This window comes from Coptis chinensis, chromosome 3, assembly GCF_015680905.1.
Source record: "Coptis chinensis isolate HL-2020 chromosome 3, ASM1568090v1, whole genome shotgun sequence".
NCBI lineage: Eukaryota > Viridiplantae > Streptophyta > Magnoliopsida > Ranunculales > Ranunculaceae > Coptis > Coptis chinensis.
This window is the reverse complement of record NC_141458.1, coordinates 64,371,310-64,394,008: the sequence shown is the minus strand read 5'-3', so window position 1 is coordinate 64,394,008 and position 22,699 is coordinate 64,371,310. Positions and strand designations below refer to the sequence as shown.

Below are 22,699 nucleotides of genomic sequence, written 5' to 3'. Positions count from 1 at the left end.
ATTTTAAACCGGGTCTTGAAAATCAAAACCGGACTGTTATTAGATTGGTTTTGGATTAAATATAGGGTGAACTAGTATTACCCCCCACTAGATGAGCCAATTAGGATTTCCCCCCCACTATATGGGAAATTAGGGTCTCCCTCTAAATACACACAAAAAAATTTCGGTCAACTTATTTTGACTTTTTTTTTGTGTGTATTTAGGGGGGAGACCCTAATTTCCCATCTAGTGGGGGAGAAATCCTAATTGGCTCATCTAGTATGGGGGGTAATACTAGTTAACCCTTAAATATATATCAAACCGTTATTGGGTTCGATCCTGTTGAAATTTTGAACCTTATTCTTCCAAAATCATAATTTTCTCCACTATATAAAGATTCATCAAGTGAATAAAGAGTGCATGCAATTCTCCATGACATTTTTATTTTTGTTCGTAATAAGTTTTTGTAATAGGTTTTTGTGACGTGTACAGTCAAAAAATAATAAACAAGAGTTGATAAAATTTAAAGTTATAAGCTCTTGTAATGACTTTTGATTAAGTAATTAAAATTTTCTTCTTTAATTAATGTGTTATACATTTTGGATTTATGTGCCATATTTATATTTTGCAAAATAAATGTTTATGTAACAGTAATTAGGATTCAATTATAAAAAATCCGGTCCAAATTAAAATTATTGGTTCAGAACAGATCGATTCGAAATTTAAAAAAAAAAAATAGTTTGATTTGGTTTTGGTTCTCTAACTCAAATATCCAATTTGACCCGGTTTTACATCTACATTGTTAAAAAGCAAAACAGTTCGATTTGCACATATCGGACCGATCCAACCTATTGCCAGCCCCTGCTGTCATAGTTCTTCCAACAGATTACACAAGACTTGCACGCAAATACAAAAGTATCTCCAGTTGATATTGAACAAGAACTCAATTACAAATTTATAACCTTAGACCATTCGTTTTCTCCACAGCACATGTTTTCCTCCCTTGCCAATGACCTGGGAATTATCAGTTATCAGTCTCTCACGAAACTCCTATTCTCATTTAAGCCAAATACATTAAGTACTCACAAACCTAAACATGGGACTAGTTCAAATTCAACCTCTTGTGTGATTTGTGTCCGGAATGCATTAAATATTAGATTTCTTTCAACACTTTCGTTAATATATAGTGTTCACACCTTCGGTCTTCGGATTACCAGTAGCTTAATTAGATGATTTCCTTACCCTTTACTGGATTTCAAGAGAATTACATCAAAGTCTTAATGCCTTAATTAATTAATATATGATGAAATCAAAGGGTCACTATATTAGGGTACCCCTATATTACTAGTCAATAACTATTATCTAATTATATATTGGTTAAACTAACGCGAAATTTTAGGTCTAAGTTGCAAAATCTATATACTGTCTTAGTAAGAAATTTGACTGAAATAGAACATTACCAATTTCATTGGATGTCAATGTTGGGATTTTTGGCACCGAGCGTCGAGTTTATTTAATTTTTATTTCTGTATATAAATTAGGTTTTTTATGCCTGAGATGAATAAGTTGTGATTCATGAGACGAACAAGGTACCACCGCTGAATGGTTTGTACATGTGGGTATCCATAGCATTGCTTCTTTTTCGGCCAAATCCGGATTTCGTTTTGCTTCTCCCGGTCGTCGAGCCTGATTGACTCAACTCTTTTCCCTGCTCCCTGGCCTCTCACTTCGTTTCCTTTTTGTTCTCTACCGTCGCTTGAATGAAGACACCCAATCGGCCCGACTTTCTGAAATGCCCACCACCGGCCCTTCTTTTTTCCGGGTCTGGATTTGTAGCGTCCTTTCCGGGGTCGACAGGGAAAAAAGAAATGAATGAATGTTCTTTTTGGAAAATATATAATAATACACCTACCGAGATGAAAGCCAAAATTTCATCTCGTAGGTGGACATATCGAACCGAAAAAAGATCTCAGATTGACATCTTGATACACTGAGTAAGTATGTGAGTGTTGCATGTAGGAGATAATAAGCAATTTTATCTAGCTCATCATTTTTCTTTTCCAAGTAATTATCAGGTTAAGCTGACGTCTACCTGTATTCTTCATCCTCCTCTAAACAATTCCAATTAAGCTTAACCTCCCTCATTCATGTCAACTCTAGATTTGTAGTACGTATCTTGGGTTAACAAATTCAATAAATTTAGCACCAGTAAAGGCTTTGATTGTAGCAAGTAGCAACACACCGACACCATGATACGAGCTCTTTTCAAGTGTATCAATCATGTCACGGCCGGAATTTCAGATCAAATGTCACGAACTCGTATCGCGTAGTTGAGCAACAAAGAGCAAAACTCGTATTCGGTGAACTTGTATCACCGAAAAACAAAGAGCAATCCTTAATCCTTATAGGTAGTAGTTACATCAAATACTTACTATATTAAAGAAGGGAAATTGGCTTATTAATTTTCTCAACTAAATAAATTGATTGTTTCAAAACTAAAGAAGGAAACAAGTTTGGGGTTGGAGGAAGACGACAGGATTGAGGAGGAGAAGTTTGGGCTTGTGTTTTGATAACAATAAATAAAAGTATATTTCCCAAATAAAATGAAGTACAATTTATGAAAGAGCATGTCTTCAGTGCGCAGGTCGTATGGTGCGCAGGTCGTATGGGCTTTTGGATCAGTATTTTTGCCTTGCAATACACACGCACCCCTGTGATGAGTGGCCGAGATGTGAGGGCGTACCCTACATCTCGCGCATAGTAGATTTAGCCTTTATGAAAAGTAAACAAATTACTCAACAGCGAAAATAGCGTCCAGTAAAAGTAAGCAGGTGTCATGAAATTGGTAACAGTTAATAACCCGATTATAGAGGAACCGGACTCATATAGTTGCACTTAGAGCATTTGCAATGCAGGTGAATATAATCCCTTCTTTATCACCGCCACTTCAGTATTTATTCACCATCTTTTCACAAAAACGGTGAAAAACAAGGTGAAGCTGTGCAATGCAAAGGTAAATAAAATATTTCGGACGGGATGTTAGATTCCGTCTGGAGGTTTTTTATTGAGACAGAATGTAACATCCCATCTCATGAGTCAATATGAACAGACGCGAACAGACTCTATTTTCACTTTCTTCCCAGCCTCCATTGTGATTTTCTAGCCTCCATTAACAACTTTTTTTGACAAACTTCAATTCCTAATGACTTCTCCATCCCCACCAACCTCACCACATGAAGAGCACTCCCGATGGTTTGGAAATGTCAAACTATCCAAAAAAAAAGGGGGCAAAGAGGATCGTCGTCAAGAACGCAAAATGTGGGTGAGGAGGACGAAATTGAACTTGAGTTCAATTTTCCACCGCGTTGTGAAATCGAAGAACACCCACCATTAGCGTCAACATCGGTCCGACACGTAACAAATCGAGTGGCGGAGCCTCAAGTAAGTTTTAGATTTTTTATTATGTTAATTATTATTATTTATGTTAGTTTATATCAAGTTTGTTGTTGTGTAATTAGTTTGAATTTGTCGCATTGTTTAAAAAAAAAAATTAGTTGTAATTATATCGTATTGCGTGTTGGTTGAATGTAGGAAGTACACCTATAGAAAGTGTGTTGTGCACTTTCAAATATTGTGTCGTGGTGGCATTGTATGAAATAAAAAATGGATCATAATTTTGTCACGGTTACCAACATTATAGTTGCCACACCATTTGGGAACTTTTTGAATTCTAATTTGGGACAAAATGATCAAGCGTTGTTGTTTAGGATAGTTCAGCGGTAGTGGCAAACTACCCAGACATTCCATTTCCCATGGAGTGAGCTTAGGATTACCCCTCTTGATTTCACAATGCTCACGGGTATTCCAATTGGTTATGGAAATGCCGTTCTTTTTTATAAAACTTTAGAGGTTTTTACTACGGCGATGAGTTTCTTTCAAAAGTTTTGATTTGGTACAAGATGATGAGGAAGACGAGTTTTTGAGATTATCGGCTGAGCAGTTTAAGGGAGGAGCTATAAGTATGATTTGGTTTATTTCGAGATACTTGAATAAGCTCAAGGAGAAGCCGAAAGACTATCATATTGGTGAGGAGTCGATCCACGAATATGTACGTGCCTTTCTCTTCTACTTTGTTAATGCGGTATTATTCGGATACGCTGATAGTTATTTACGTATCGGGTGGATGGCCGCTGTCTCAGGCGTAGAGAGGATGTGGGATTGTTTAAGGGAGGAGCTATAAGTATGAGTTGGTTTACTTCGAGATACTTGAATAAGCTCAAGGAGAAGCCGAAAGACTATCATATTGGTGAGGAGTCGATCCACGAATATGTACGTGCCTTTCTCTTCTACTTTGTTGGTGCGGTATTATTCGGATACGCTGATCTAGTTATTTACGTGTCGGGTGGATGGCATTTGTCTCGGTATAGAGGATGTGGGATTATGGTAGGTTCAATCCATCTTGGCATACCTTTACGGGCTAGACCTCGCGATTGAGGCGAAAAGCCGCTAAAGGCAATTTGTGCGGCTTTGTTTGGATTATGCCGGTAAGTCTTATTTATTAAGTTATTGTTTCATTTCATTTATTTATCTAATTATTAATGTTGACATGTTTATATATATATATATATATATACAGCCCGGCTTCTAAAAGGACTTTAAATAAGGACCTTAAATAAGTACCAAATCTAAAACACCCACAACTTCACCTACAAAATGATTTAAACCCTAATCTTTTGTGCATATGATCTACTAACTATAAAGAACATCTCTACAAAAATTCAACTCGTTTGATATCCTCTAACTTAGATAAATCATATGACCTTAAACGAGTTGAATTTTTGTAAAGATGTTCTTTATAGTTAGTAGATCATATGCACAAAAGATTAGGGTTTAAATCATTTTGTAGGTAAAGTTGTGGGTGTTTTAGATTTGGTACTTATTTAAGGTCCTTTTAGGAGCCGGGCTATATATATATATGGGGCTGGCTAACTTGACAGCTTAAAATGACAGCCCATCTTAACACTCATTCGTCCATTAGATTATACCCGATCCAACGCGTCGGATCTTGCACTAATTTCACAAAGCAAATATGAGAGGGTACAATAGTCATTTTATTTTTCTTTCACAAATTAGATTAGAAAATTGGATAAAACCGGCCTCTTTCTTCTTCCTCATCCTCTTTCTCTCTCCTCACTCTGGGGACACCCACCACCAAGTTTTCGAAAGAAACCCACTACCACGTTTTTTCATGAAAACTCTGCCTGGAAACTCAATGGAACCGGTTAACCCACAATCAAATCTTAAGAATCAAAAGGAAAACTAGCCATGCAGCCCGACCTGTGGCCGGGCCTATTATTCTTAAACCCATCATGTCTGGGCCTATATTTAAGGGAAGCACTTGGAAGTTTAACATATTCATATCCAATAAGTAATCCATATCTATATCTATTAACTAAGACATATCTATATCTATTAACTAATACATATCCATATCCATATCCAATAACTAATACATATCAATTAACTAATCCATTGTTTTTTAGAATTTGTTTTTTTTCCCTTGCATACATTTGAAATAATGAAATAATCGTAGCTTTGTTTTTGTTTTAGCATAACACATGAAAGGACAATTTTAATTTATATTAAATTAGAGAGCGTGCCAAATTCGAGGTTAGTTTGGTAAGAAAGCAAGTAATTATTTTTCAAATAGGGACTATTTTAAAAACTTTGCTGATGTGGCTCACTATGAGCATCTTGGGAGAAACGGATATTAATATAGGTAGGATATAATTAAAGGTGAATCCTTGAAACCCAACTCAATCAAGTTTGAAGAACTCATTTGAAAATTGATTACCTCCTGCTCAACAATAGAATCAAAGAGATACAAAAACTCACCAAGATTCTCAACTCAACCATCCATATCTTTAATTCCTTCCAATGGTTTACATAAAAAAAGGTGTCATAACTATATAAAGTATTTCTTTATCAATGATTCAATGGAAGTCAAAGAATTCACTTCAACAGATAACCGATCACCCACTTCATATTTATGAGGATAACTCCAAGGTAAATTAAACTCGTCTCCAAATTGAAGAATTATACACAAATCAATACCCAACTATGAAATTTTATGTAGAGATGGCTTTTGTTAGGAGGAAGAAGAATGGGGTCGTGGATTTTTTGTGGATCTATTTTTTTTTTTTTTTTTTGTGAATAGAAAGTCAAATGACCATTGTACCTCTCTTTATTTGGGGTATGAACAATCACTTTCATACCCCAATATGAAAAATATGAACTAGGGGTGGGAATTTAACCCCTAACGACCCTAACCCCCTAACCCGGCCGACCGACCGACCACTAAGCCCTATAAAGCCCTCACAACTAAAAGCCCTCACAGAGTTTAGGGCCGGCCCGGCCCGGCCCTAATGCCTTCTAGGGCAGGGCTAGGGCTAAGATTCTAAAACATAGGCCCGACCCTAACCAAGCCCGCCCTAACCAAGCCCTAACCGGTCCTGTTTCACACTTTCACTATAAATACACATATCATAATTGTCCAACTCTTTGTTAAATATTTTCAATTAAAATAACATTGTCCTTTGTAATTTATCACTTACACCTAAGGGTACTTCTAATAACTTGTCTTATATAACAAAAACTTGTCAACTTAACAGCCATGAAGAACAATGAGCACTAGCCTAATAAAAAATAAGACTTTATTCCTTTGATCATCAAGTCAAAGTCCATAACTTATTATTCTCAATTTCTTTTCTCACTTATTTCTTATAAATTATATTTTTATTCACATCCAAGCCAAGTCTAAAACTAAAGATTTCCTTCCACACCATTAAAGCAAAATACAGAGCAGACATTTGTAACATAGAAACCAAAAAACAACCTTTGTCAGAAAAATGACATTTGTAATCTCAAACATTTCTCCATCACTTGTTCAAAAGCCAATATTTTCATTTCCATATACAAAGCTTGAATCACTTTTAAATTAGAAGAAAGGTAATATTATATTTGTTTGAATCTATTATAGAAATAATTTATGATATTACAAATAGTTTAACAACCTTCTATGACCCTTAACCAAAACTATTATGTTTTCTTCTTTATATCTATTACTTCTTCCTTTAAAATGATAATATAATTATTTGTCTATGTATTTCAATTTAAAATGTAATTTTAGTGAGGTTTGAGTACAAGGAATAACAAATTCGAACACTTCGATATACTTGATTCATTAGATTGTGGATGTGCATTTTAAATTTTGGACTTATACAAGATTATTACTAGATTGGTTGGACTTTGAGTTTGTAGATTATTGTATATTTTTGTAATATAAATGAGTTTTAAAACTTATGTAGTAAAAAAAAAAGAAAATATATAGGCCCGCCCTAAAGCCTTTTAAAGAGGATTAGGGTAGGGTAAGAACTTGAGGTTTAGACTTGTGACCCGCCCTATGTCGACTTTTTTGGCGGGCCGACCGCCCTAATATTTGAAGGGCTTTAAATGTTTAGGGCGGGCTAGCCCGCCCCATTGCCCACCCCTACTATGAACACTCATTGTTCATATGAACATTCATTGTTCATACATATTTGGGGTATGAACAATCAATGTTCATACCTCATTATATAAGCCGTACAACACTATATAACGAGAAAGTTTATATACGATAATGTATAAGCCGCGGCACGTGTGGAAGACTACCAAAATGGTTAGATCTAATCTCATTTGCCGATCTAAAATAAATTAGATGATCTAATCTCAACCGTTTACCAAAACAAAAATAAAGATGATATTATTATCGGGAAAAATCACTCCTCTCACCGCAAAACAAGGGGTATCTCAAATTAACCATTCTTTGTTCATACCACGGTCATGAGCTATGAACATTTTTGTTCATATCACAATTGAACTATGAATAGTGAGTGTTCATAGTCCATACCGCATTATTATAAACAATCAATGTTCATAGTCATGAGCTATGAATATTCTTTGTGCATACTACAATTGGACTATGAACAATGATTGTTCATAAGAATGCGTCTGATATGGACTATGAACATTCATTGTTCATAGCTCATAGCTATGGACAATGAGTGTTCATAGCTACTGAACTATGAACAATCATCGTTCATAGTCCATTGTGATATGAACAAAGAATGTTCATAGCCCATAATATGATTAACTCTTAATATCACTGTTCATAGTCCAATTGTGGTAACTCTTAATATGATTAACTCAAAACCAAAACTGAAAACTTTAATACAAACTACCAGCCTTTATATAGGCGAAATACCCTAATTTCCACAAAACTCAAAACTTTCCAATATATTAAGAAACTACTAATCAAAATAGAATTAACCCAATTGACCAAATCGAAAACAGAATCTCCTATCAAAAGATATAGCAAAAACAAAACTTTCATAAAACGGCAAAAACATGATTTTGAAGGCCTAAATGATGGATTTAGGGACCGAGAGGGTGGTGCCCACAACAAAGCTGTGGGTTATGCTTATTTTGACATTTCCAATCAAATATGGGCACGCCCATGTCTTTCCGACTTTGTTACCCTTTTCCAGTTCATTGGCGGTATGTCAACTTCATTGACATATACACATCATATGCCAACTTCATTGACATCATTGGCAAATCAGATTGCATCAACTATGAACACCGAATGTTCATAGTCTAACAAAGAGTATGAACATTCAATGTTCATAGTCCACTAGGAGTATAAACACTGAATGTTCATAGTCCAACAAGAGTATGAACATTAAGTGTTCATTGTTGATTTTGCGATTTCTTCATTGGGTTCATAAACAATGTGAATTGGTGGCACTTCGTTACATTTTCTTTTTCGGGTTTGGGTGCTTAATCCTCCTCGTGTTCGTGGAGGCATGTTTAAAATGACGGTCCTTCCACACTGTAAGCTCCCAAAAAACTGGATAGTCAATTTAAAATTCAAACAATTCAAAAAAAATAAAAAAAAAAAAAAAACACCCAAAAAAAAAAAAAGAGTGTAAGAACCCAACGGTCCTTCCACACTCGACAAGCATGTCATTCCAGACTCTTATTTTTCCTTTTGTTCTTATATTATGTCTCTGAAGGTTCTGTTAGGAGAAAGGTACTATGACGAACGAACATCCAAGCAAACTGTTGATATATTACAAAGAAGAGGAAAGGCTTTGGACTCTCAAGTCAATTTCCTTAAGGCTATAATGTTGGACCTTAAAACTGAGGCTTTTTTTTTTTTGGTGCCATTTCAGTTTGAAGTTGAAATACACGCCGTCCTTCTTCATAATCTGCTACCAAATGCTTTGAGAGATGGCATCTCCTGTTAAGCTCAGTAGGCGGGCCGGACATCAACTTCACACGATTCCTTGGAGGTCAACTTACGCCATTTACTAACCAAGTCGCTACAACTTGCATAAAATGCCTGTACCATCAACTAGAATCGGACAAAACAATAAAACTTGTTACCGGCTACTTAGTTAAACTTTTAGATGTTGGTATGTGTGGACACATCAATTAATAGTATACCTTCAACTTCTCTTGATGAAATCTTTGGAGTGATGGTCCTTCTATGCTTGACCCATTTTACACCTTCATAGCTTACAACTCCTTACGCTAACGGTTTACCCAATGGATTTGATTTCATCTTTCCAAAGTGACCAAACTTGTTAGAGAGAATATCCCTTATCATCTCTCGGATCCATGATGTTCAACCTTGGATTTGGTCCATGCCAACTTAAGTTTAGTTTACTCCGCAATTAGAAGCGATTATCGAAAAGTTCCCGTGTTGTTCACATTCTCACTCTGATCCACTGACGTGCCTATCTTCCCCACCCGTCACGTCCTTGATGATGATAAAAGTTTTCTTCTCATTGATAGTTCCATGGCTTCACAAAAGAGTATGAAAACCAAAACTTGTGTTTCTTCTAATTCATTCCTTGCAAGGACATCCGTCGTCCAAATATATTTCTAGACCCTACTTTATGCAACAATCAGATACCATGATTATGTAAAACCGTCCCAAAAAAATTAGTGAAGACAAGCATGGATACCATAGTCTTCAACTATGTGATAAAAGAAAGGAAGAAGGCGTGGAATAATACGATGGGAAAGTTCCATAGGCCTTGATCTTGCTTCAATCACCATGCCCACCATTTCTTTGAGATTCCCATAAAATATCTTGTAAGGAGGACCATTGATGCCTTGCTCCCTGAAGTACTTCTCCATTCTCTTGGGCTTCACCCATACCCAATAAAATGTTCTCAAAGCCCATGAAATTGCAAAAACGAAGAAAACATGCGAAAGCGAGCAAGCAAAACAAATTCCCATATCTCACTTTGCTCTATCTTATAATTAATCCGGGCTATAAAATGCACCCTAAACCCAAATAGGCGCAGCCTCTTATAGTGCACGATATATAGAAGCATGTCGACAATATTGCACCAACTCATTTTTGAATGATATGAACAAAGAATGTTTATAGCTCATGACTATGAACAATCATTGTTCATAGTCCAATAATGATATGAACAAAGAATGTCTATTGCTTTCATGACTATGAACATAAATTGTTCATTGCTCATGACTATGAACATTGATTGTTCATAGTACAGTATGGACTATGAACAATCACTGTTCATAGTCCAATTGTGATAAAAACAAATAATGTTCATAGCTCATGACTATAAACATTGATTGTTCATAGTACAGTATGGACTATGAACACTCATTGTTCATAGTCCAATTGTTCATAGCTCATACAATTGGGACAACAATTTTACTAATATACTGAAAGGAAATAACTAAACCAGAGAAAGAACTCTTACAATTGGGACATCTTCTGGTTTCTTCTCTGAAAAAAGAGTATGGACAAACATGTTCAATGAACGATTATTCTGCACCAATTTAATTTGCAGATATTTTAACTTTTGAACTCACTACATAACATGGAAAACTCGAGCACAAACCGAAAAATAATTATAGTCTACAAACCATATCAAGATTATCATGGGCAAGATCAACATTTGAATTCGGTTCCACACCAAATGATTTGGATCGTTCCTTGACAAGGAATTAAGTAAAAGGTTCTTAATTTTTCCTTGTGAAATATTTTCCTGAATTGCTAGGTTTTAGACTCCCACCAAATCTTGATATACCACATCCGCCTGTCCAAATTCAGCTACCTAAGCAACAATGTACATCCTTAAAAACCGAAATTTCTCAAAATTGTGTCTACCCGTTCCAGATCAGATGTTTCAAAATTGGGAAGTCCCATTTCTTCCACAGCTACAAGGAAATTCCTCACATTCTCAAAATACTGATATGCAGACAAAGCTGCTCCATCAGGAACAACAATCGGAAAAATAAGATTAACTTACCTTGGTTTACAGAGATGGCTAATTCCAAAAAAATAGTATAGTGATTTTTTGTGAAAAAGAAAGATAATAGGCTCCAATTGAATAGTCGGGTGATCTTTTGTGAAGAAAAAACCGGCGTGAGTTTCTCTGTAGAGAGTGAGTGAGGAAGAGAGAGGAAGAAGAAGTCTCAGGGTGTTTTGTTGGGTTTTTTGTTTTTTTTTTATGAATAGAAAATCAAAATGACCATTATACCCACCTCAATTCTTTGTTTGATAAGGAATAGTTCTTGGGCGTTGGATGGGTTGTGATCAAACGGACGCGACGAGTCATTCAAGATAAGTCATCAAGGTAGCCACCTATATATATATATATATATATATATATATATATATATATATATATATATATATATATTTTGATATTGTATTTTATCTATTGATTTAGTATTGGTGGTACAAACATTTTCGTGTGATGCATCCTGTGTTGAAGAGGTTGGAAGAGAATGAGACTCATGACTTGATTCCACGTATTCAAGCATGAGGGATTCATCGTAGGCAAAAGGGGTATGAGGATCTATCGTATAATATTCATAACACTCGTCAGCAGATTGAGCTTTTAGGAGCTACCCGGATTGAGTGGCAACCCTGGGCCAAGTCCTTCATATTTCAGACCCCTTATGCGGATATTCCGGATGTTCCGAGAACACCGAAGTACCGTAACTATCATATATGTGTCATAGAGCAAGGTTTCTTTCTCACGGAATAATAATACTTGTAGGGTCGATGGCGCATAGTACCTTGGGGACCGGATGTTGGCGGCAAGTATCTAGAGATTGTTATACCTTACCCACCACCCATAGATATGACAAATGACCTCGATATTCTTCATCTGCTCTTTCACACTATAGAGCAAACCCAAATGATTGGCCAAACACATCAACTTTCATTTTTACGGGAGACTATGACTTGTATTGGAAGAAGGTTGGTCGAGGTCTTTTGCTAGGTGCGTTATACCGGAGCACCAATTTTGAAGGGGTTACTTCGGAAGCATTGAGGCTTGACATTCATTTCCCGAAGAAGATGGAGTTGCCACGATCCGCGATCGAGGTGTTTCATGATATTCGAATCTTTCGCAAAAACTCCACGCTTATTTGATGAGTCCGACCTTTTGCACTGGAGCATGATTACTTACTTCGGGGGCAAGATATGAGCATACCTATTCCACCATGAGATCTTTGCATTGGTAGTAGATTTGTCGATCTGATTTGAGCGATTAGCCGAGCTTAGTATGATTTGAATTTATTCATGATTTGTTATTATTATTATTCACTATAACCCCTAACATGCATTTGTTTTGTTAAACAGGGATGAAGTAAGGTCGGAGCTCCTTAACTATAGCTCTCTCGGTTATGCCATCGTCGTCCTTCATGGAGTCCTCTCCAAGCGCATTTTGAGTACTTTACAAGAAGAGCGAAATCGAACTTTGCAGTTTCAGAGACGTGTGCAAGAGTTGGAGAATGCTGCAAGTGCCACACCTCAAGCTCAACTTCAACTAGAGAGGCGACAACGACGTAGGGGGGAGAGCTCTTTGACCGAGCCTTCTCGTAGGGGGAGAAGGTCTCAGTAGATATTTTTTTGTAGTTTGTAATAACTATGCGTCATTACTTGTCTTATGGCGTTTAGGATTGTTGTTTGTAACGACTTTTTTATTAGCAGGTTGTTTTTTTGATGAGTTTTGGATATAAATATATCATTAAACAAAGGAGGTTATGTCCAAAAAAATTCAGAAATTATAAGTTAGTTTTTTTATCGAGTTTCTGTGTTAGACTTGGGTGTTGTTCATGATTGTTGTTTGTCTTATTTATTATTTCCAAAGTATATTAGCAGGTTTTGGATATGAATATGTCAATAAAACAAATGAGATTATGGCAAAAAAAAATCAGAAATTATAAGTTTGTATGTTTCCAAAGTATAAGTTCGTATGTTTCCAAAAATTTCATATTCGTTTCACTCATTTCACTCATTCCAAAAGTTCGTAGGTTAGGCTAGACCTCGCATTTCACTCATTTCCTATGTCTTGGTTGCACCTGAATTTTTTTTGATGGAATATCACTCATTTTTGCAGGTGGTTTGGTTCTAACAGGAATTGTGTCTGGTGTAGACCAAGACGGAATGTAGCATCCCGTCTGGTTAATAGGTCCATCTCACTGTGCCTTTTACTATTCCATACAATGGAATTATGGATGGTGGCCCATAAATTGTAATTATTGAGGGTACATTTGGGTAGACATTTGGATAAAATGTGTTGTCACTTGGAGAGTGAACAAAAATATGATAAAATGTGTTGTCAATTGGAGAGTGGACCAAAATCGAATTATCACATGTGACCTTACCTTTCATATTTCGTTTACTCTTCTTTCTTTTATATCAAACAAGCAAACAACCATCTTCTTCCCCACAACCAAGCTAAAAATAGAAAAAATGTCTAGAGAAGAAAGAATTGCATTTAACCAAAGGTTATGGGGAGAATCTAATAGTAATAGTTCGTCTTCTGGTTTTACCGGGTCGTTTTCTGGTACTTCTGCTAAAGATGACTACATGGAAAGAATAAGAGATGAGCATAATGATATAATGAGGCGAAGGAGAAGGAGGAGGTTGTAGTTATTATCCACTGCTAGGGCATTAATGACTCAAGCAGCCATTGAAATTGAAGATGTGGATACGCATAAAATCGCGTGGATCCGTGAAGGGCGAGAGTACACGTTTAGAGATGGTGGTGATTTCAAGTAAACAAAAGATAATGAGGGATTACTTCACAACACCTTGTAGGTGGCCTCCTCATAAGTTTAGACGAAGGTACAGGATAACAAGAGAGCTTTTTATGTATATGTTGAAAACCTGCAAAAGATTCGATGATTACTTTAAAGACAAGGTGGATGGATTGGGTCGGGCAAGCAATTTCGGGTTACTGAAGGGACTAGCCGCGGTTGCACAATTAGCAACCGGTTGTTCTTCCGATTCAACGGATGAGCATTTACAAATTGGAGATTCCACAACAAATGTATCTATGAAGCGTTGGTGCAAGGCAATAATCACAAATTTGAGGAAGAGTACTTTCGACCGAGGCGCATTAATCGCTAGGATATTAAATTTGAAAATGCGCAAGGGATTTTCCATGAATGCTTGGATCAATCGATCAGATGGGTGGTGTGGAAGAATTGTCCAACAAGATGAGCCGGAATACATGTAGGGTACAAGAAGGAACCAACTTTGGTACTTGAAGTCGCCAGACAAACAACGCTGATCCGGCATTGCTTCTTCGACTTACCAGTTTAGATAATGACATTAACGTGTTTCATCGTTCTCATGTTTTTGAATCATTAGAGGAAAGTGAGGCTCCCCATTGCATTTAATGTGAATGGTAATGACTACGATATGGGATATTATCTTGCGATGGTGGTATTTACCCAAAATGGAGCACATTTGTTCAAGTCATTCGTTATCCAAGAAATAAGCATAAAAGATCTTTACTCAACGCCAAGAAGCCGCAAGAAAGGATGTTGAAAGGGCGTTTGAGTTTTGCGAGCGCACGATGGCATATTGTTAAGGCTTCTGCGCGTTGTCATAGTATTGTTGTTCTTGGAGACATAATGAAGGCATGCATTATAATGCATAATATGATTATTGAGAATGAATGTGAAAGTGGAGTTTGGAATTGGAAAGGTCAGAGAAAAGAAACAATACCTACGCTCTTTCAAGAAGATGATGGTTTTCATTTTGTCTATCAAATGATTGAAGCAAGAAATAAAATCAGAAATGAAGTTACACATACTAATTTTCAAAATGACTTAGTTGAGCATATTTTTTATTGGACTGGCATTGAAGAAACAGCAGATCCGGTACCAATTTATGATCCAAATTGGTCGGATCCAGAGGAGAGAGAAGGAGACGAAAATTAAAATAGAAATGAAAGTGCATTTCATATGTATTTCCTAACGTGAACTATGAAGTTCTAATGTATTTTCTATGTATTTCCTAATATATTTCCTATGTATTTCTTAATATATTTCCTAATGTATTTCATATGTATTTCTTAATATATTTCCTATGTAATTCCAATAAGTTCTGAGTTGTGTTTAATGAGCTGTGTTTTAATGAACTATATTACAATGTATTTTAATTTTATTGGTAATTGTATTTCTATGAAAATAATTATATTGGAAAAAACATACATAGTGCATTAATTAAAAAAACCAGTGAAATAAAAATACATAGTTCATTAATTAAAAATACAATGAAATCAAAATACATAGTGCATTAATTAAAAAGACAGTGAAATTAAAATACATAGTGCATTAATTAAAATACATAGTGCTTTAATTAAAATAAAATACTAGATATTACATAAGCTTAGTTAGAGCTAGAACCACCTTTAGCCCTTGCCCATTCAGCATGCATTTCAGCTTGTTGTTGCTCGATTAAAAAAACGATATCGGGATGAAAAATATTTGTATCGGTCGCTAAAATATTAACTTCATATTGCATCTTTTGAAGCCAATTTTTTCCAATTGAACTTGATTTTTTTTCCATTTGAATCCAATTTTTTTCTTCTCTTGCTATCAAAGTTCTTTGACCATATGCAAATTCTCTTTCCCTAAGTTCTAAGCATTTTTGTGTTTCATTTGCATCCTGTGCAAATGTATCCTCTAAACGTGTAAAATAACCCTCCAACATACCAACTGATTTTTCTTGGTTCCTCTTGGACTTGGCTTTCTTCGATCCAAGAGGACGCCCTATTTCTTAAGAACCCTCCAATTCAACTCCACCAACACTTGGTGAATTAGAAGTTGAATCTTCACCATCATTTTTGCGACTTTTTCCCTTTGTGGGGCGGTTTGACCTTGCCTCAAAAACGTTACTCCACTTTGGATTATCCTTGAGTATAACGTAACAATGATCAAGTGAAAAAACCGTTTTTTTCTTGTAGTTGGTACGTTATCCTTGCCTCGGACAACTAAAAAATAAAATGGTGATAATTAAACTAAAATAATCACTAAGACTAAGATAATTAAACTAAAATAATAATTAGACTAAAACTAACATGAAAATAATAAATACACTAAGATAATTAAACTAAGACGGAAATAATTAGACTAAGACTAAGATAATCAATAAATTCCAAATTGACAAAGTTGTAATTACCCGACTTTGTATTGTTGTACCACTTATATGTCAAACCTCCACCGCATTCACAATTACAACAAACTTGTTCATCATTTTTGAAATATATTTCCATCAACCGCTAATTGAATAGGAAGACCTATTCGACCCACGTGCTTGATTGAACTCGTTTGTTACACGATTCCAAAATCCTTTTGCATTTTGGAAAGCACCGACAATGGAGTCTTCACTAATTTTTATTCATGCAAGACATAGAGCTCGATCTTCGGACATACTAAAATGAGTTTTTGCTTTTGTTTGAGTGCTACCACTTGCTTGAGATGATGCCATTTGATATTTTGTTTTTTTGAAGAACTGATTTTAAAGAAGAAGAAATATGATATATGATTGTTGGAAGTGTGTGTGGGTTAAAATGAAACAAATGTTGTATATATAATAATTTTTTTTATTTTAACCGTTTTTGACCGTTCTGACTTTCTGACTGTTGGTGAACTAGTCGTTAGGACTCCGGACGGGATGTTTGATTCCGTCTGGAAAAAATAGAAATATAGCGAGACAGAATGTTGGATTCCGTCTGGTGAGTTTTGTAATCCATACGGAATCCAAGATCCCGTCCGAAGTTAACAAGTCAGCCACTATCTCGGTGGAAGGTTTCACCTTGAAATCAACTGAGGGCTACAGTCACCAGGTATTCACCATTGCATTGCACAACCATTTTTGCACCAAACTGGTGACTATAATCACAAACCCCTCATAATCCCCTGCATTGCAAATGCTCTTACAGCTGCATTCTACAGGGAGTAAAGCATTATTGAAAGGTGACAGACCGATTTGTTTCAAGTTTCAGACAATAGAAATTAACACAATAAACATGTTTCAATGAATGGAAAGCTATCTTGGAACCAATATTTAAGACCTAATTCGTTCAAAGCAGAGCTGAATCAAATCTGTGAGTTCTTCAACTTGACTTGTGAGCAAAGATAAATAGGAAACAGAATTAACTTCCTCAATCTCATCACTTCAAATTAACATCCATCATCTTCTTCATCAATTGACTAGCTTTTTGCCTAGTTTTGGCAGAGCCTCTAACTGAAATATTAGTCAATACTCAACAGAGATGAGAACTCTGGAAGCCTTGCATCTGAAACACCCTTCAGTTTCACCAAATAGATGAACTTCTGACCTCAGTCCTTGCTCTACACGCATCTTCTCCTCAGGACATCCATCAACAATGTCCTTATACTTTGCAAGAAGGCCCATAACAGCAAGCATGCTTCCAGCTAGATCTTCCACATTCAGTGATTTCCATTATCTGAATAAGCACCAGTACAGCTCCTGCCCAGACTGCTAGGGCACAATCACCAGGGTCCACGGAACTGTACAAGCTCAGTGAGGGAGCTGAGGAGATGCCATGATGGGAAGCAAACCAATTGAATTCTTCAAGAACTATTACCAGTGAACTGTACCTGTCACCCTGGACCAAATTTTGCTCTTACTAGCAAGTCCAAACTGCAGATCAAGGGGCCTACAAACTTGCCAGATTCCAATGAAATTGGAGAAAGAATGATGGACTTAAGGTAATAAATGGTTTTCGTGTCAGCAACTTACTCCTAGAGGGTGAAGAGAGGGTGAAGAGAATAGACACAGAGTTTGGACAATTGAGCATATGGAAAGACTGCCTAAGATGGGGATACTTCCATCAGTTTCTGCAAGTTTAGCTTTGGGAGGCTAAAATTGGTAAGAAAAGTAGGGGTTTCTAGACATTTCCACTTAACTTCACAAGAATCTAATTGAGCTTCGGCCAAGCACAAGGTACTTGTGGCTAATGAATCAGAGGACATAAAAGAGTGCATGTACTTTAGACGGATCCAATGTTTACAAGAATTGAAAGGACCACTAAACAATTGTGTGGAATTGGTGGTCTAATATGTTTTATCATAAATTTACATTTCATTAGATGCTATTATAGACATCTATGAACACAATCCAAAATGATACAGATTAACGTACGGCTCTGTTTGGCAGTGTGAATAGAGAGTCCATATTCAGGAATTGGTGACGTGGCAGTCATGTTTACCTTGTATAGGTGTTTGGTCTATCTAAAACGTGGATACTCTAATAAGCTCCTTGAATTGCGGGAATACAAAAGTGTGGATAAGCAAATCCAAAAGAAAAGCCCAAATTCGCTAAAACGTGTTTTCTATCCATGAGAGAGAATAATAATAATAATAAAAAAAACACGTAAAGAATATTGTCCCTATCTCTTTCTCCCCCTCCCTCTCTCTCTCCTTCATGGGAATCCTAGTAATGGAACCATAAACCTTATGTATTTTCTCTCTCCGCCTTTTTTATTTTCTCACATTAAAACTTTTTTTTTTCCACCAAAAAATAGTGTTTAAATCTTCACATTATTCATCAAATTGGGATTTTTCTTTTTTTTGGGGATGTTTTTTGTATAAATCAATTGGGTGCTTATGTATTCAATATTTAATTAGAGTTTTTTTCCTTTTATTTGTTTATGAGTTTTTATTTGTTTACGAGTTTTTATTTGCAAATTTTGTATATGATTTTTTTTTTTTTAGTTTTTCTTTTGTATGATATAAAAAATGAGTATATAGGTGTGAATGTCAACCAAACAGTAGCCAAGTAAAACATGTGACAGGATAAGAGGCAGACACACAAGTACTTCATCTCATGACTTGTATCACCTAATCATAGTTAAGTAATACAATATCTCTTGCAGCCAAACAGAGCCGTAATGTTTCTTGATTATATATAAGCACCAATGGGTCGTGTCGGAGAGGACTCCACCAAAGATGGGGGTCCCAATACATAACCCCATTCTACTTATCTGCGGAAGTGTCAACCGATGTAAAAGTCAAAGGAGACCCTCACAAAAAAACTTAATTAGACTAACAGACAAGCACACAAATTTGGAAAGTCCGCTATTCCAATTCTAGTTAAACACTCCTTACATGCACTGATGGGATTCACACAGCTTATACCATAGGAGACATTGAATATATCAAAGGAAAAAAAAAACAGAATCTTAAATAATGCAATAAAAGTGCTTTGTTAAACCACCAACGGAATTTTGGATTCTCACAAGTCATAACTTGTGAAGAATAAACCAATTCAAAACTTTAGCCATTATTTGCACTGGAGGTCCTCCAGGGCAACCAAAATCATCCTGACCAGAACATTATCGGACTCCCATGAAAAAAAAATCTAGAGGCTATGCTGTATAAAATTTCTAATTATCTCACCAAAGTTTATTTTGGCAGGAAGGTTGCAGATGTACTAATGATGATCGCCATCCCCATGCCCGTCTGGAGGTCCTCCGGGGCCAACCACTTCCAACTGAAAACCTCAAGAGAGTTGAATCAAGATAAAGCAAGAAAAGTAATTGATGATGATGATGATGAAGATGATGATGATGGAATGTTTGGTAGAAGTGCAAGCCTATACAGACATACAGGACTGCTACTAATCATAGTATTTCAAATTTTCACTTTTGTTTTAATAAAAAAGTATTCTCAACCATACAAAAGAAAATGTAATAACGTAAAGACAAAATACCAACATTAGTAATCATAAAAGGGCCTCTACCCCTTTTGTTATAGTTACGGAATTATGTATTCACAAGAGACATACGCTAGTGAGTAGTGACTAAGAACCTCCATTTATTACCTTGAAATATTGAGAACACACAGGACACACGTGCACATGGCCTTTGTCTAACCAGAACCATACAACGTCATGCTCGTCCTCTATAGATATACAAACAGTGAATCAGTAACTTTAACAAATTCAAATTAGGGGGGGGGAGACAGAAGGAGTTGAAAAGGGACCTACCACTTTCACCACCACCAGGGCATCCAACTATTCTTTTGTCATAATAAGATTTCACAATAGCTGGCGCTTCCTGCAGCAGACATGAGATTACTTTTTCTGAAGGCAGCATAAACACACTAATAACCATTTATCAGCAAGATGAAATGAATAGCGACAGTGAAAATTTTGTACAGGTCAAACATACAATAGCAAACAGAAAACTATATATTGATAAGTAATTAAGAAAGTTTATGTATAGATTATAGAAGACCAAGGAGATTGGAATGGACAGTAGCATGTGAAGAATACACGCACTATAGGGGGCAGTACTACACAAGCATAATTTGACAAATTAAGAGAAGGGGGGCTAGTGCAGATTCCTTCTAATTCGGGAAAACCCCTTAGTTTAGTTCCTGAAACTGACAGTGTGATGATACAAAGTCTGATACCACAATAATTAGCTAACTTGCTATGCATATGCACTTTTGAAAAAATACGATAATGCAACCCTAAAATTATGAGGCACACTAGATTTCTCACCAATATCAAAACGATTAAAACCGAAAGTGCATACACTTGCAATTGAATCCACATTCCCTTTGTTCCTAACAACATTTCAAAAACAAAAGAACTCTTTTACACCTCAGTGACAGAAATTCTTCTTACTAGAGGACTCAAAACGAGACCCATAAAAGACCAAAACTCTGAGTATATTTGAGCAAGTATTAAACAAGCTAGGAGTATGGATTTGTGCAGTTAGGACATAGATCACAAGGACAGTGCCAAGACTTGATTCCATAAGTAAAGCAGACTATGGATGCAGTTTTCTGCTATCAAAAGTATGATTTGTATTAATCCACACCAAACGTACCATACAAATTGTGCCTTATCACGTCCTCTTACCAGTACAATGTGAAGGCTATATATTAACCTTAAAGGTTATATGTTATCCTTTTTTTCCAGGTATGTCCATTTGATGTAATAACTTTTGTATCACATATCAATAGTGCAATACCATATTAATTGTTTGACCATCAAAGACTTCAGTTGTGTTGTAGATTATGATAACTAAATACAAAAACATATGGCAAAAGGAAGAATCATCCAGATATCACATCGGGAAAGAGAGCGCAAAAGATCCAAGTCTACCTCCTCTCTCTTTCCCGAGCTAAAAGATACTAAAGATCTATAATCACACACTTGAGACCAAATACTTAAAACGACACGAGCGACAGAAACAAGTCGAGAGAGTAACAGAAACAACTAAGAAAAAACTAATTAAATAGTAAAATGTACCTTGGTGCCGAACGGACCAACGGGCTGATTGATTTCTAAAAGATCCCTTCCCTGAAACATAAAATAAAATTAGTTCGTAACAAATTATTAATTAATTAATTAATAAACAAGAAAGAAAATAAAAGAAACAAACAAACCAGAATTTGAGCCTCAAGTTCCTCCTTTTCATGACCAGTTGCAATTGGCATGAAATCTTCAACCATCTTCTTCCCAACTACATACACACAAAACAAGTCACATGAGAATTAAAAATGGAATATTGAATATAATATTAATAATAATAATAATAATAATAATAATAATAATAATAGAAGAAACCTGAAAAGAGAGGAGCGGAGGAAGGAGGAGGAGGAGTAGAAGAGGAAGAGGTTTGGAGATTGTTGATTCTGATGGAGTTATTATTGGGTTTTAGTAATGATGATGATGCAGGTAGGTTTCTAAGCTTAGTTGACAGCCTTCTCCACATTTTTCCTGATTGATTCATTCTTTCTTTACTGCTCCTCAAAAGTGTAAGAAGAAACGAACTGGTTGAGAGAAATCTTCAGTAGGCACAAAATGAGGTTTTCCATCTGAAACGGGTTTGCACCCGTGCAACTCCTTTTATTTTACTGTTTCCTGTATTAAAATTTCTGCAGACTACTACTGTATTTTACTTTGTTACTACGTACGAGACCTCGATGCCTGACAATTCGCAAGGCAACCCAATTGCCCATTATCCATAAACCCAATAGTATCAATTGGGTCAGGCAATTGTATAGTACCATGTCAAAATTGGAGGCCCAATCATTTATGGGCTGGCCCAACAGTTTATAAGCCCAGCCGTAATTATTGAATTTTAGGTGATATTTAGATAGATTTTATGGTATTGATTGCACTTAACAAAATTGCACAAACTCTCTAAACAATTGGATCTGCCAAGTCATATTTTGGTGAGAATGATTACCTACCATTGGATGGGGCCTTTTGGCCCCACACTTTCCTATTTTTATTTTGTTAGATAGATTAAAATTTTCTCTAATATTCAGTAGTTTGTTG

At 36.0% G+C, this 22,699-nt stretch overlaps 1 protein-coding gene across 4 annotated transcripts; it reads right to left on the bottom strand.

The window, feature by feature from the left end:
- Positions 1-700: 700 nt before the first annotated feature.
- Positions 701-22,285, bottom strand: LOC147510398 (putative cytochrome c oxidase subunit 5b-like). Of its 4 annotated transcripts, none has more exons than XM_086602386.1 (7): positions 21,983-22,221; positions 21,802-21,878; positions 21,665-21,715; positions 20,390-20,459; positions 20,225-20,304; positions 19,801-19,894; positions 701-993 (listed from the first exon to the last, which is right to left on the bottom strand). In XM_086602386.1, exons 1-6 carry the CDS (start codon positions 22,146-22,148, stop codon positions 19,835-19,837), a joined length of 504 nt encoding a protein of 167 aa, XP_086458512.1. In that variant the 5' UTR covers positions 22,149-22,221; the 3' UTR covers positions 701-993; positions 19,801-19,834. The 4 variants fall into 4 exon arrangements, with proteins under 4 accessions (XP_086458512.1, XP_086458514.1, XP_086458515.1 ...); XM_086602388.1 differs by lacking the exon at positions 701-993 and adding an exon at positions 15,594-16,367 and having other exon boundaries at positions 21,983-22,285; XM_086602389.1 differs by lacking the exon at positions 701-993 and adding an exon at positions 17,365-18,008 and having other exon boundaries at positions 21,983-22,240.
- Between the last annotated feature and the right edge of the window lie 414 nt (positions 22,286-22,699).